Source organism: Onychostruthus taczanowskii, unplaced genomic scaffold (assembly GCF_017590055.1).
Source record: "Onychostruthus taczanowskii isolate IOZ18803 unplaced genomic scaffold, ASM1759005v1 scaffold57, whole genome shotgun sequence".
NCBI lineage: Eukaryota > Metazoa > Chordata > Aves > Passeriformes > Passeridae > Onychostruthus > Onychostruthus taczanowskii.
In genome coordinates, this window is record NW_024503346.1 from 2,249,768 (window position 1) to 2,264,778 (window position 15,011).

The window sequence follows — 15,011 nt, forward strand, 5'->3', positions numbered from 1 at the left end:
TCCACCAAGAGAAGCACCACCCAAAGCTTTTATGACTTTTGCAGGATAAAACCATCACCTGCTGAGGAGGGATTCCCAGGACATTATCCACAGGGAGCCTTGGAGCTCGTCTGTATAATCCCAAATAAATGTTGAGGTGTAAAAAGCATTATTCTCTATGCCACTAAAACACAACAATACAATTTAAGAGAGCTGAAAACCCCCAGTCTTATTGTAAATAAGTTAAAAAATAAAGAATGGTAGGGAGCAAGTTATTTCTACATATAAATCAGGATGTCTCAAGCTCCCAGGCACTGAAGGAGCAGCTTATTTAGGAAAATGGAATCAGCTCTCACTCCATAGGAAAGCTTTGTGCTCTCTGAAGGGGATAGAACTTCATGTCAAGAAGGTGCTTTTAAAATTTTTAATTAATTTTTTTTTAATTAATGCTCCAGGATGTTCACACAAAGGCACAGCTATCGACCACTGGATAGGATATATTTTTAATTGGGAGAGGCCTTGCCAGCTGAGCTATAAAAAAAGTACAAGCTGTTAAATAGAATAATGGTGAAGAAAGACTTGGGGGAAAAAAAGTAATGAGAGAAAAAAAAAAAAAGGAAAAAATCTTTAGTTAAAAGAGACTTAGCAGGATTTTGGAGCTGAAAAACCATGAACCTTATCATGAGCATCACAAATGCTGCTCAGGGATGCAGGGATCCTGAAGCCATGGAAATGGCTCTGGGATCCAGGATTATCTGACAGGAGTCCCATGGAAATGAAGAGAATTCAGATTTTGGCGCTGTGCTCACACACATCCAAGGCTGATCACACCCATCCCATGGGAATGGAGAGAATTCAGATTTTGGCGCTGTGCTCACACACATCCAAGGCTGATCACACCCATCCCATGGGAATGGAGAGAATTCAGATTTTGGCGCTGTGCTCACACACATCCAAGGCTGATCACACCCATCCCATGGGAATGGAGAGAATTCAGATTTTGGAGCTGTGCTCACACACATCCAAGGCTGATCACACACATCCCATGGGAATGAAGAGAATTCAGATTTTGGAGCTGTGCTCACACACATCCAAGGCTGATCACACACATCCCATGGAAATGAAGAGAATTCAGATTTTGGAGCTGTGCTCACACACATCCAAGGCTGATCACACACATCCCATGGGAATGAAGAGAATTCAGATTTTGGAGCTGTGCTCACACACATCCAGGGCTGGCAGTGGTGCTCTCAGGGCAGGGCACTGTGGAACAGGGATGCAAGGAACCAAGAAGGAATTGAATTTTCCTCTCTCAGGCAGAACGAGGGGTGGGAGCTGCAGATCCTGCAGGTGTCACTGCTCTGATGCTGACTCGAGGCAAACACAGCCAGCTTGGTGTGAAATTAAACACTTGAATTGCTTCTGCAAGTGTTTTTTATGTGAAATAAGTCTCAGGAGTGCTAATTTTGGTTCTGTTGCATTCCTTTTGCCTCTGGGGAGGGTAACTGGGAGCACAGCCCTAACAAGACTGCTGGAATACCCAACTGTGACTTTTTTCTGGCTCAGACATGGAAAAAAATCTTCCATCCCCACCTTCCAGCAGTGTCCAAGCATCCCTGCAGTGCTGGTGGTCACCCTTAGCCCTGAAATTCTCTGTGCAGCAGCAGCCAGGCTCTGTCCCCTGAGCTCCTGGGGTCTCCCCTTGTCACCATGGTCTTTTCTGAAAAATCCTTTGCCGGGATTTTTTGTCCCCAGAAACCTCAGAGGGAAAGAAAAACAATAATTATCTGCTGCTGTGGAATGCAAAAGGTGCATCTTTGATTGGTCCATGTTGGTTGTTTCTACTTAATGACCAACCATGGTCCAGCTGTGTGGACTGTCTGAGAGCCACGGGTTTTTGTTATTCCTTATTCCATTCTATTCCATTCCATTCCACTCCATTCCATCCCATTCTTTCCTGGCTTTCTGTCTGTATCATTTCTCTATTTCTTTTAGTATAGCATTTTTAATGTAATAGAATGTCATGAAATAATAAATCAGCCTTCTGAAACATGGAGTCAAGATTCTCATCTCTTCCCTCGTCCTGGGACCCCCGAACACAACGACAGCACCTGGAGCAGCAGAGGGGATGCTGAGGTGGAGAAGGAAGGGTTAAATTCCAGCCCTGTGGAGAAGGGTTAAATTCCAGCTGAGTGGAGAAGGGTTAAATTCCAGCTTGGTGGAGAAGGGTTAAATTCTAGCTGGTGGGGAAGGGTTAAATTCCAGCTTAGTGGAGAAGGGTTAAATTCCAGCTTGGTGGAGAAGGGTTAAATTCTAGCTTGTGGGGAAGGGTTAAATTCCAGCTTAGTGGAGAAGGGTTAAATTCCAGCTTGGTGGAGAAGGGTTAAATTCCAGTTTGGTGGAGAAGGAAGGGTTAAACTCCAGCTGGGTGGAGAAGAGTTAAATTCCAGCTGGGTGGGGAAGGGTTAAATTCCAGCTGGGTGGAGAAGGAAGAGTTAAACTCCAGCTGGTGGGGAAGGGTTAAATTCCAGCTTAGTGGAAAAGGGTTAAATTCCAGCTTGGTGGAGAAGGAAGGGTTAAACTCCAGCTTGGTGGAGAAGAGTTAAATTTCAGTTTAGTGGAAAAGGGTTAAATTCCAGCTTGGTGGAGAAGAATTAAATTCCAGCTGGGTGGAGAAGGGTTAAATTCCAGCTTACTGGAGAAGGGTTAAATTCCAGTTTGGTGGAGAAGGAAGGGTTAAATTCCAGCTGGGTGGAGAAGGAAGGGTTAAATTCCAGCTGGGTGGGGAAGGATTCAATTCCATCTGGGTGGAGAAGGGTTAAATTCCAGCTTAGTGGGGAAGAGTTAAATTCCACTGGGTGGAGAAGGGTTAAATTCCAGCTGAGTGGGGAAGAGTTAAATTCCACTGGGTGGAGGAGGGTTAAATTCCAGTTTGGTGGAGAAGGAAGAGTTAAATTCCAGCTGGGTGGGGAAGGGTTAAATTCCAGCTGGGTGGGGAAGGATTCAATTCCATCTGGGTGGAGAAGGGTTAAATTCCAGCTTAGTGGGGAAGAGTTAAATTCCACTGGGTGGAGAAGGGTTAAATTCCAGCTTAGTGGGGAAGAGTTAAATTCCAGCTGGGTGGGGAAGGGTTAAATTCCAGCTGGTGGAGAAGGAAGGGTTAAACTCCAGCTGGGTGGGGAAGGGTTAAACTCCAGCTGGTGGGGAAGGAAGGGTTAAACTCCAGCTCAGAGGGGGCTCTGCTGCTGGGGTGCTGAGGCCAGCTGAGCCTTCAGGGGCTCGGCCCCAGCTCCTCTCCGTGCTCAGCATTTCCATCCAAGCCCAAACCCTGGGCAGAAACGCCCAAAATAAATCAGATTACTTTCCTGAAAGAAATCAGATTCACTTTTCTCTCAGCCCACTCTGCCTGCAAACCTGGGAGGGAAAATGCCAGATTTTATCAATGCCCTTTTACAACTGTTTGCTGCTTTTAATGCTAAACACAATTTTGTCTTTGCATCTCCAGGCCTCCTTTTCCTCCCATACATTGAGCTCTAGATAATTATTCTAATTAAAACCAGGTAAAAACCAACAAACTCAACAGAAATATTTCCCCTTATAAAAACCATGGATAATTCCCTCTCATATCCATTCCTTAGATGCTTCATTACAGTTTTTATTTTGCTGCTCTGATGTTCTTCTCTTCCTGCCAATGCAACTCTTATATATTGATTAATTCCTGTAGCAATTATGGCAAAATACATGACATTTGCCATAAAAAGTGCTATTTTTTCATCCTGCTTAGTGGGCAAAATAAAACACTCAGCCAGACACTTTCTTCATTACATAGTAAGTTTGCAATGTTTTAATAGCAAAATAAACAAGAATCTGTTTAAATATTCCCCTCTGTGTGTAACAGCTCCCCATTTCATTATACAAATGTGTGAAGTGTTCTCTAGAAATTAGATCACCATACAGAATAATGAAAATAATAATTAAAACTGGGTCAGAAGTCGGGGTATTCAAAGGAAAAGACTGAAAAGAGAAATTATAGAAGGTCAAAAGTGGTTTTTTTTTCAATATATGGGAATCTCAAGGTAAAAAGCACAAAATTGAGAGGTAATTGGGATATTACAGGTTAAATACCACATAAAATTACAGATTTGAAATGGAATGTCTCTCAAAATCAAGGTGTTCTGCTGCACAGGTGAGCTTGGCAAGGTGCTGCTTATCAATAAAGGAAAAAACCAATTAAAAATTGTTTCCTGGGCTCCTCCTTCCCTCACCTGCCCATAAAATGTGTGTTCTCATGGTGTGACTTCAGCACAAGTCTTCCTGAACTCGCAGATGAAGGAAGAGATCCCCCCAAAGAGCTCCTGGGAGTCCAGGTCTGCCGGCTCCCCAAACCTCACCTGCAATTGGAAATAAAGAATATTTCACTTCAGCACACCTGAGTGATCCAAGCCAGGAGCTTAATGAAATTCAAAGAGCAGAGAAAAGTGAAATTCCTCCATTACTGTTCATATTAATACAAAGAAAAAGAGGAACAAGAGGTAAAAGAAGAAGGGGAAGAGGAGGAAGAAGCAAACTTTGAGCTGTCTGAAGTCTCCAGGGAACTGAGATCCAAAATATCCCAAATAAAAGTGATCTAGGGAGCTGACACGGAATTACCTCAGTAACCTGGGTCAATCTCTCTGGCTGGACCACAAATCTCCAGCTGGAGAGGAGAAAATTCAGCAAATCCTGAAGTTTTCTGGCTCTGCAGCTTGGCAGGTGAATCCATTCATGAAAGAAAATGTGCACCAAATGTCCTAATCCCAGGACCGGGATGTTGCTCCAGTTTCAGAGGTTATCACTGCATTTCTGTCCCTTTCCTTAAGATCTCTGACCACTGTTAACTATGGGATTTTCTTTCTTTTTCTACAGCCAGAATAAATATATGGCAAGTGGGAATTTCTTGCACTGCTTTCCCCTCCTTTCTTCCCTTTTAAAAAAGAAATGTAGCTTTATTTTCATTGCATTTTAATATGATATGTACCAGCACGTTGCTATAAAGCTTCTTCATTTCCTCACATCTTTTTGACAGCTGGGAGAGATCTCCTTCATATTTCTGAATTAAATCCTGTAATAAAATAAAATTTCTTAATTTGCTGTAGGAGCATAGGATTAAAGCAGGAATTAAACAGCAGTGAAAACATGGGATGTTGCTCCAGCTTCAGAGGTTACCACTGCATTTCTGTCCCTTTCCTTGAGATCTCTGACCACTGTTAAATATGGGATTTTCTTTCTTTTTCTACAGCCAGAATAAATATATGGCAAGTGGGAATTTCTTGCACTGCTTTCCCCTCCTTTCTTCCCTTTTAAAAAAGAAATGTAGCTTTATTTTCATTGCATTTTAATATGATATGTACCAGCACGTTGCTATATTTCTGTCCCTTTCCTTAAGATCTCTGACCACTGTTAACTATGGGATTTTCTTTCTTTTTCTACAGCCAGAATAAATATATGGCAAGTGGGAATTTCTTGCACTGCTTTCCCCTCCTTTCTTCCCTTTTAAAAAAGAAATGTAGCTTTATTTTCATTGCATTTTAATATGATATGTACCAGCACGTTGCTATAAAGCTTCTTCATTTCCTCACATCTTTTTGACAGCTGGGAGAGATCTCCTTCATATTTCTGAATTAAATCCTGTAATAAAATAAAATTTCTTAATTTGCTGTAGGAGCATAGGATTAAAGCAGGAATTAAACAGCAGTGAAAACAAAATCATGTCATAAAAATTTCACATTTCACAAAAGAGAAGCACACACATTCCCTTGCAAGAATTAAGACATCAAAGACAAAAAAAATAAATAAAATAAAAGGAACATTAACATTAGAGAATTTTAAGTGTATTATAAAATGACAAAACCTAAAAAGTGGCAGAGCCAGAGAAGCATCACAAGGCCCTGATTTCCAGAATATTTGGCCTTTTTTCCTGTGCAGCAAACACTGCCACTTCCAGGTGCTTAAGGGGCAGAAACAGGGCTCTAGAAACAAGCCTGGAAATAAAATTTCTTAACTTTGCCTTGTTTGTAACACGCAGATTTTAGATTTTTTTTTTTTCTTTTTGAATTCGGAAAACTTTTGCCTTGTTTGTAACACACAGATTTTAGATTTTTTTTTTCTTTTTGAATTCGGAAAACCATTTAAAATTATGAGCTAGTATTGGGTTAAACTACAGAGTTAGTGTAGGGACTAATTAGAGGGTTAACTTGGTTTAAGTATAAGTAGTTGGAGAATAAAAAGTAGGATCTTGAAAATATATGTGTTTTATAGCTGATTATATAAACAGATGATAAAGTATATGAAAATTGGTTATAAATACTATAATAATACTTTATAAATAATGTTTATTATAAAAATAAGTAGATTTATATTATATAATTAATATATTAGTAGTAAATGTTTGAGGAAATGAATATTTTTTAAACATTTATGCAGTATTAACAGTAGTAACTATTAATTAATATTATTTATAGAAGACAAAACAACTGTGAAAGAAACACCTGGAAGCACAAAGAGGCGTGGGACAGCACAGGTGGACATGGCCACTCAGAGTGGGGACACCTGAGCTGCCAGCAGCCCTCCAGGGCAGGCTTGGGTTGGACTCCAGGATGGATTTCCCATCCAAAAGGATTCCCAGCCCTGGCACAGCTGCCCAGGACAGGCTTGGGTTGGATTCCAGGATGGATTCCTTCATCTAAAAGGATTCCCAGCCCTGGCACAGCTGCCCAGGCAGGGCTGGGTTGGATTCCAGGATGGATTTCCCATCCAAAAGGATTCCCAGCCCTGGCACAGCTGCCCAGGGCAGGCTTGGGTTGGATTCCAGGATGGATTCCTTCATCTAAAAGGATTCCCAGTCCTGGCACAGCTGCCCAGGACAGGCTTGGGTTGGATTCCAGGATGGATTCCTTCATCTAAAAGGATTCCCAGTCCTGGCACAGCTGCCCAGGACAGGCTTGGGTTGGATTTCAGGATCAATTTCTCCATCCAAAAGGCTCTGCAGGGCTGGCATGGCTTTCCAGGGCAGGTTTAGGTTGGATTCCAGGAAGAATTTCTCCATCCAAAAGGATTCCCAGCCCTGGAACAGCTGCCCAGGGCAGGGCTGGGTGGGATTTCAGGATGAATTTCTCCATCCAAAAGGATTCCCAGCCCTGGAACAGCTGCCCAGGGCAGGGCTGGGTGGGATTTCAGGATGAATTTCCCATCCAAAAGGATTCCCAGCCCTGGCACAGCTGCCCAGGCAGGGCTGGGTTGGATTTCAGGATGGATTTCCCATCCAAAAGGATTCCCAGCCCTGGCAGAGCTGCCCAGGCAGGGCTGGGTTGGATTTCAGGATGAATTTTTAATCCAAAAGGTTTCCCAGCCCTGGCAGAGCTGCCCAGGCAGGGTTGGTGGGATTTCAGGATGAATTCCTCCATCCAAAAGGCTCTGCAGGGCTGGCACAGCTGCCCAGGACAGGCTTGGGTTGGATTTCAGGATCAATTTCTCCATCCAAAAGGCTCTGCAGGGCTGGCATGGCTTTCCAGGGCAGGTTTAGGTTGGATTCCAGGAAGAATTTCTCCATCCAAAAGGATTCCCAGCCCTGGCACAGCTGCCTAGGCCAGGTTTGGGTTGGATTTCAGGATCAATTTCTCCATCCAAAAGGATTCCCAGCCCTGGAACAGCTGCCCAGGGCAGGGCTGGGTGGGATTTCAGGATGAATTTCTCATCCAAAAGGATTCCCAGCCCTGGCATAGCTGCCTAGGCCAGGTTTGGGTTGGATTTCAGGATGAATTTCCCATCCAAAAGGATTCCCAGCCCTGGCACAGCTGCCCAGGGCAGAGGTGGAGCCCCCAGCCCTGCAGGGCTCAGAGGAAGGGGAGGTGGCATTTGGGGACACGGGTCAGCTCTGCTGGCTCTGCATTCTGTGCTCTTCAAGGATTTTTCCAACCTGAAGGATTGGAAATGATTGATGGATAATCAGGACTGGATGATTCTGTGGTCCAGGGCATGATCCTAAGGATGACCTTTAAGGTCCCTTCCAAACCATTCCATGATTCTTTGATCCTCTCTAAACCCTCTTCTGTCTGAGGGCAGAAGAAATTCTTTAAAATTCACTCTAAAATTCCTGTTAGTGCTTCTCAAGGACTGCCTGCTCCTCATCCTTGCCTGGGAAGTGAAAACAGGGTGCAGAAACTCTAAAAACCTTCCTACACTGCAAATTACAACATGAGACACCCTCAGAAGGGAATAAAAGGCACTTTCCCTCAAATTCTCCTTATTCCCGGGTGTCAGCACTAACTCCCAGGTTACTCCTCCCTTACTCCAGCCCACAGGGAGGTTGTGCTTGATTTACCTTTAGTTCCTTGCAAAACTGGGACTCCTGGGGCGTTGCCTTGCTTGCTTTGGGTTTGAGGAGCCTCCTGCACTGGACAAGGTTCTCCAATTCTTTTTTTAAAACTAAAAAAAAAAGGAACAGAAAATGAGGAATTTCACCAGCATGAAGAGCTGACCAAAGGGCTGCAATTGCTTCATTTAGGGCACAAGGAAAATAAAAGAGAATGTGGGTCTGCAATACATTTATCTAGGAGTGCTAAGTTCCTGGTGGGAGGTAGAGCTCCTGAAGGAGGCATTTCCTCAGGGAAAAAATGTGATCAGATCCCTGCAGGTGCAGGATAATGCAGAGGTCGAGAGCGTGGGAATGCAGCAGCATAAACCTGACCTTCCCTAGGCTGAGCACTGGGATCAGCCGTGGAAATAACAGCCTGAAAAGCCACATTTTGTGTAGGAAGCTCTGGGTTCCTTTAAAGATAAAAGAATAAAGATCCTCTGTGGAACAGTAAGAAATCAGTAAGAATTCTTGTCAGCTGGGACAGAGGGCACAGCCTGGGCTCTGGCAGCTCCTGCAGCTCCTCCAGGGTGTTCCTGGAGCTGGCAGAAGCTGCTTCCTTGGATTTTGGTGCATCTCCTCCCTCTGTGCCCTGCTGGGACTGCCCTGGAATCCACGGGGACAGCAGGAATCCACGGAGGGAAGAGCCCAGGCAATCCCACCTGGCTGCCCTGGTGATGCCTCAGGTTTGGCTTTTCTATTTTTCAGGTTCTGAGCTGCTTTAGTGTGTGGGTCTGCCTTAATTTATTCTTTAACCCTGTCCAGTCTCTAGCTCAGCCTGCCCAAGGCACCACTGAGGCCCCTCTTGGACATCTCCAACAGTTCTGTTCCCATTTCATAGCTTTGCCCAGCATTTCCCAAAACTGCCTTTAAAATACTCACTGGTTTTGAATTGTTTACTGAAGGTAAATGTTGCATTTAGTGATTTCTGTCTCCTAAAAGGTGGATTGGAATTCTTTGGAGCAGGATAAAGCACACTGCAGGAGCCTCGAGCTGCTCCCAGAGCTGACCCCAGGGCCCAGAAGGGGTGCAAGGGTTTGCCAACCCAAAAGTGAGAGTGAGCATCATTCAGATCTGTTACCAAAGGCTGAAATTGGCAATATTGGTCTGGACTTATGGCCAACACACGTCACACCTTCAAAACACAGATTTTTATAGATTTCAACATAAAAATTTCCACCCACTGACACTCTGCTATCAGCTCTCAAAGGGTTCAGTGTAAAACCCACTGAGCTCACAGGTCATGGGACTGTTCCATGGAGAGCTGGAAATCCATCCTACAAAATCCATCCTACAAAATCCATCCTACAAAATCCACCTTCCATTTCAACAACCTTGTTCTGCCCCTCCTGTTGATTTCACTGGTGCTGGAGTCCTTTTCAGAGAAGAAAACCAGTTTGTTTCCAGAAAGTTCTCGAACTCCAGGAAGTTTCTTCCGCTGCATTCCCACTCCCATCTCCAGAGACCCTCCCAGCCATCACTGTAATGGAGCACTTGTACCACTTAACTTTTGTATTTTATGATAAACTCTATTTACCATAAACTCTATTTACCAGTACATTTTTTTACATTTCTAAACCACCTGGACACACTTCAATATTTCTTTTCTTTTTTTAATTCCTCACAGCAACATGGCAGGTTAAGCATCTCCATGGCAACACTTCACCTCAATGTTCTGAACCTTTAACTCTCTTTACAAACTACAGAGGTGCAGTGAAAACCCGTTCCAAATGACTGCACAGTGCACGAAAATCTGCCTGTGAATGTAGAAACCACATTTACATACCATCAACTTCAGCACTGAGGCCCTTCATGGACGCTGGAAAGGAAGAGGGGAAAATCACGATGATGACATTTATAATGATAATTTCATTTATACAGTGAGAAGCACAGAAGTTGAAGGACTTCATTTTTTATTTGTTGATTATTTCCCCCCCTTCCCTCCTCTCACCATCAGGAACAGCTTCAAACTCTGTCAGCTCCTGAGGAAAGGTGGCCAGCTCGGGCTGGTGCAGGAGGATCTGTTCCACCAGGGCGTGGAGAAGGGTAAACGTCCTGTCCCTGCCCCTCAGCAGAGAGAGCTGCAACAGAGCAGAGCAAAAACACATCCTGAGCTATCAGCCCTCAAAAATAAATAAAACACCAAAAAGGAACAGCAGAGATGCTGACAGAACCCAGGAGTCACTGTCACATTTTCTGGAAAAATCCCTTCACCAGGATTTCTCTCCTGAGAAGCCTCAGAGAAAAAGGAAAACCAAAATTATCTAATTTGCTTCTCCTGTGTTTTGCTGCTTTGGAATGTGGTTTGGAGATTGTTTATCCAACAGGTGAATTGTTTTTACTTATTGACCAATCCAGCTGTGTCGAGGCTCTGGAGCAGAGAGTCATGAGTTTTCATTGTTACCCTTTAGCTTTCTGTCTGTATCTTTTCTCTATTCTTTAGTATAGATATAATATAATATAATATAATATAATATAATATAATATAATATAATATAATATAATATAATATTTGATATGATAATTAATATTATATAAGATTAATATAATAATATAAAATAATAGTTGATATAATTAATATTATATAATACCATTAATATAATATAATATAATGTAATATAATATAATATAATCCTTCCAAGAACATGGAGTCAGATTCCTTCCTTTCCTCACCATCGTGTGGGGACCCCAAAATACCACACCCAGGTGTATTTGGCAAGAATAGAAAACAACAGAATCAAACCTCTGCTTTTCATGTTGCTGCTTCACACACATTCCTGGCTCATACCTGCTGTCTAACCAGGGCCTGCAGCTCACACAATTCCTGATGCCAAGGGATTTTAATATCAGGGCAGGCAGCATTTTGATGTTCTGCCTCATTAGAGGCACATTCAGCAGCACAGAGCCAGAGCTGCTGCCTGAATGGGGAGCACAGCTTGTGATCCCAGGCACGAGAGAACTCAGTGCTCCACAGCAGTTTATTCTCCTCTAACCCAGGGCAGGTGGTAAAATCTGAGCTCCTCTTTAGGAATTATTGCCTCTCTCTGCATGAAAATAATTAAATTTATTGTTTTATAGCATTAGCATGCTAACAAATATTAGCCTACTAAGGCTAGCAAACCTCAGAACAGGATGACTTTAATCACAGGAAGACATTTACTCACTTTGGCCAGAGATGACAGTCGGAATCCTTTGGCCACCTCTTTCCCAGCTTTCTCATTCAGGTGGTTCCCCATGGCCAAAATGTACTCCAAGACAGCAACAAACTTGGGGCTGGACTGCAGCTGCCTGCTTGCCTGGATGTTCTGGATGATCAGCTGGAACACACAGACCTTTGTCACCATGACATTGTCTGAAAAATACCTTTGCCAGGATTTTTCTCCTGAGAAGCTGAGAAAAATTCTCAGAAAAGAAATGTAAACAATGACAATCTGATGGCTTTGGAATGTGGTCTGGAGGTTGTTTACCTACAGGTGCATCTTTGATTGATTCCATGTGAATTGTTTTTGCTTAATGACCAATCCCATTCCAGCTGTGTTGGACTCCCTGAGTCGGTCATGGGTTTTTGTTATTATTTCCTCTCCTCACCTTCTGATGTATTCCTTTCTCTCTATAGTTTAATATAGCAATATAATATAATATAATATAATATAATATAATATAATATAATATAATATAATATAATATAATATAATATAATATAATATAATATATACTAATATAATATAATATAATATAATATAATATAATATAATATAATATAATATAATATAATATAATATAATATAATATAATATATACTATAATATAATATTAGACTAATATAGCATAATATAGCATAACAATATAATATAGCATAATATAATATAATGTAATATAATATAGTATAATATAATATAATATAATATAATTAATATAATATAATATAATCAGCCTTCTAAGGAATATGGAGTCAGATTCATCTCTTCCCTTGTCCTGGGGCCCACAAACACAGATAGACCTTCCTCAGACAGGCTGAAAATGGGGATTAACCCGTGGCATCTGTGCCCCCTGTGCCACCCCTCAGTGTCCCCACCTCCCTGTCCCAGTCCTGTCACGCTGTTCTTTTGAGTTCTTCTAAGCCTTCTGATCTTGACCTTCTTGCAACAAACTTCCTCACAGACTTTATGTAAATAATTGTTTTGCATTCTTTTCTGGAGGGGGAGAAATCTGATGGACTGTTGGTTTGTGCAGATAATATAATATAATATAATATAATATAATATAATATAATTAATATAATATAATCAGCCTTCTAAGGAATATGGAGTCAGATTCATCTCTTCCCTTGTCCTGGGGCCCACAAACACAGACAGACCTTCCTCAGACAGGCTGAAAATGGGGATTAACCCGTGGCATCTGTGCCCCCTGTGCCACCCCTCAGTGTCCCCACCTCCCTGTCCCAGTCCTGTCACGCTGTTCTTTTGAGTTCTTCTAAGCCTTCTGATCTTGACCTTCTTGCAACAAACTTCCTCACAGACTTTATGTAAATAATTGTTTTGCATTCTTTTCTGGAGGGGGAGAAATCTGATGGACTGTTGGTTTGTGCAGTGCCATTGGAGAGGTGGCACTGTCACCCTCCAACCCACTGTCACTTTTGGAAGTCTGTAAATGTTAGAGTCAGAGCTAAACTTCCCTCTTTTTCACCTTAGAAAACCCATTGTCCTCGTCTTTCTGTTTTGTGTCCTAGAGTGCCAAAATCCCTCAGGGATTTTCAGCAAGGCCAAACTCCCCCAGACAAAACTGTGCTGGCACAGCCACCCCAAAAAGGAGTCACATCCTTTGTGGCTGCCAAAACAACTGCAGCTCCTGTGCACAAAAAGGCTTTTGCTGTTTGGGTGCCCAAATTTCAGGGATCAGGGGAAGCAGAGTCTGGAGCTCCATCCTTCACCTCCCTCCCTTCCATTTACACCAGCTCAATGCTCTTATCAAAATTCTTAGCACAGTTTCCCCACAAGGAAGAATAATAAATTCCTGTACTCAAACTCAGTATAATTCAGTTTTCCCAGGGAAGCCACCTCCCTTCTAGGCCTACAGGCACAGGAGGGGATTTTGTTTTCCGTTAAAAAATCTGTATTTTTTTAGTACCACACCTCTTTTCATCAGTCACCAACACAGAAATTTAAAAACAGGGAGAGGATGAAGCACATGGGTGCACTGAAAGCTGTTGTTAAAGAATTTATAGCCCAGCTCAGGGCCAGAGGTTGCTGAAAGCCAAAATTGACATTGCCCCTCAGGATTTTAGGTGTATATTTTGTGGTTTAAAATACGTGCTAGCATGTATAAGAACACACTTAGACACTAATTAGCTCTTCAGTGAACATTAAATATCCATCAAAGCAAACAGTGCGTGGAATTACTTCCAAATATTCAATATTTGGCTTTAGTGGAGGACAGCAGAGGTGCAGCTGCTCCAGGCAGGGTCAGGAATGTCTGCATCTCCCCTGTGCTTTCCATCTGCTCCTCTTCTGAGCTTCCCTCACTGCTACTGTGCTTTGAATCACAGCCAGGCAAAGGATAACTCACAGAACTTCCACATTTTATTTTCATTCCCGTGCAGAACGAGGGCAAAACCTCTGAAGCATTTTTGTGGTGTGGAAATGCTTGTTTTGAATCAAAGCATGGACAAAAGCTGGCAGGTAAGGCAGGGCTTGGAACAGCAGGATCCAGGCACCAGAGTGGCACTTGTTTGTTTGCATCCCCCCACCCTTAGGTCATCCTGGGAAAAGGCAGAGAGGGACTTGGGCTCTGGCTCCCAAAAATTGCAGTCCAGAGGTGTAATCCTTAGGGGGAACAGCTCCTTCAGTCTTCAGGAAATAATAAATCTCCTGGAGATTTGCCAAATGAACTTCCTCTTTGCCTTAGACTGATTCTTTCAGCTCATGGGGCCAGAACCTCCCCACAAAGGGAATTGAATTTTAAAGGTGAAATTCACTTCTGTCTCATCCAAAGGAGGAAAGTTTAATATCTCCAGTAAAATGTTGAAGATCTCTTCCTGTTCTTTTCTCTCTCTTTTGTGGAAGTCTCTCCTACTGCCACGCCCAGTACCCTGAACCTTGGTGGAATAAGGACGATATCAAACACACAAGTGGAAAAAAAAAACCCAAAATAATCCTCCCAAACTACACAGCCTTGAAATGTGTGATTTGGGCCTCTCTTATCAAAGTGCCAGGATGACAGACACACCAGGAGGGCTCCAGTACTCACAGGCTCCAGGTCTCTGATGCTCTCGGGGAGCTCACGGACGCTGAGCAGCAGATCCAGCCTCTGGCCCAGCTGGGGGATTTTACACATCTGCACAGAATGGAGCAGAACAGGAATAAAAAACTCACATTTATACCAAAACATGCATATTCCTTTCATTATTTACTGAGCAATTCAGCTGGGCCATTGCTTGCCTAATTTCTGTGTTCATTTATTCATTTTATTCTGGGCCTTGACCCTGTGGATACACTCTGGCACAGGCCTGCAAATTCACTGTATGCTCCTGGGCAGACATGATTAAAATCAAGTGCAGTCCTTTCTTGTGAGCAAAAATGGCTAAATACCTATAGTTTTATAGATTATGGCTTCTAGATTTTGGGAATCTAGATTTAGATCA

The 15,011-nt window shown here is 42.7% G+C and overlaps 1 protein-coding gene across 1 annotated transcript in view; it reads right to left on the minus strand.

Moving 5' to 3' along the window:
* Nucleotides 1–4,265: 4,265 nt before the first annotated feature.
* LOC121342987 (formin-like protein 6) overlaps nucleotides 4,266–15,011 on the minus strand; it is a 32,585-nt gene continuing 21,839 nt past the window's right edge. Inside the window, exons 7-13 of the mRNA XM_041417765.1 lie at nucleotides 14,618–14,704; nucleotides 11,536–11,688; nucleotides 10,323–10,452; nucleotides 10,158–10,190; nucleotides 8,339–8,442; nucleotides 5,563–5,646; nucleotides 4,266–4,370 (exon numbers count right to left, since the gene is read on the minus strand). Of these exons, the coding sequence (XP_041273699.1) occupies nucleotides 4,266–4,370; nucleotides 5,563–5,646; nucleotides 8,339–8,442; nucleotides 10,158–10,190; nucleotides 10,323–10,452; nucleotides 11,536–11,688; nucleotides 14,618–14,704 (696 nt within the window). The remainder of the gene's footprint in view (nucleotides 4,371–5,562; nucleotides 5,647–8,338; nucleotides 8,443–10,157; nucleotides 10,191–10,322; nucleotides 10,453–11,535; nucleotides 11,689–14,617; nucleotides 14,705–15,011) is intronic.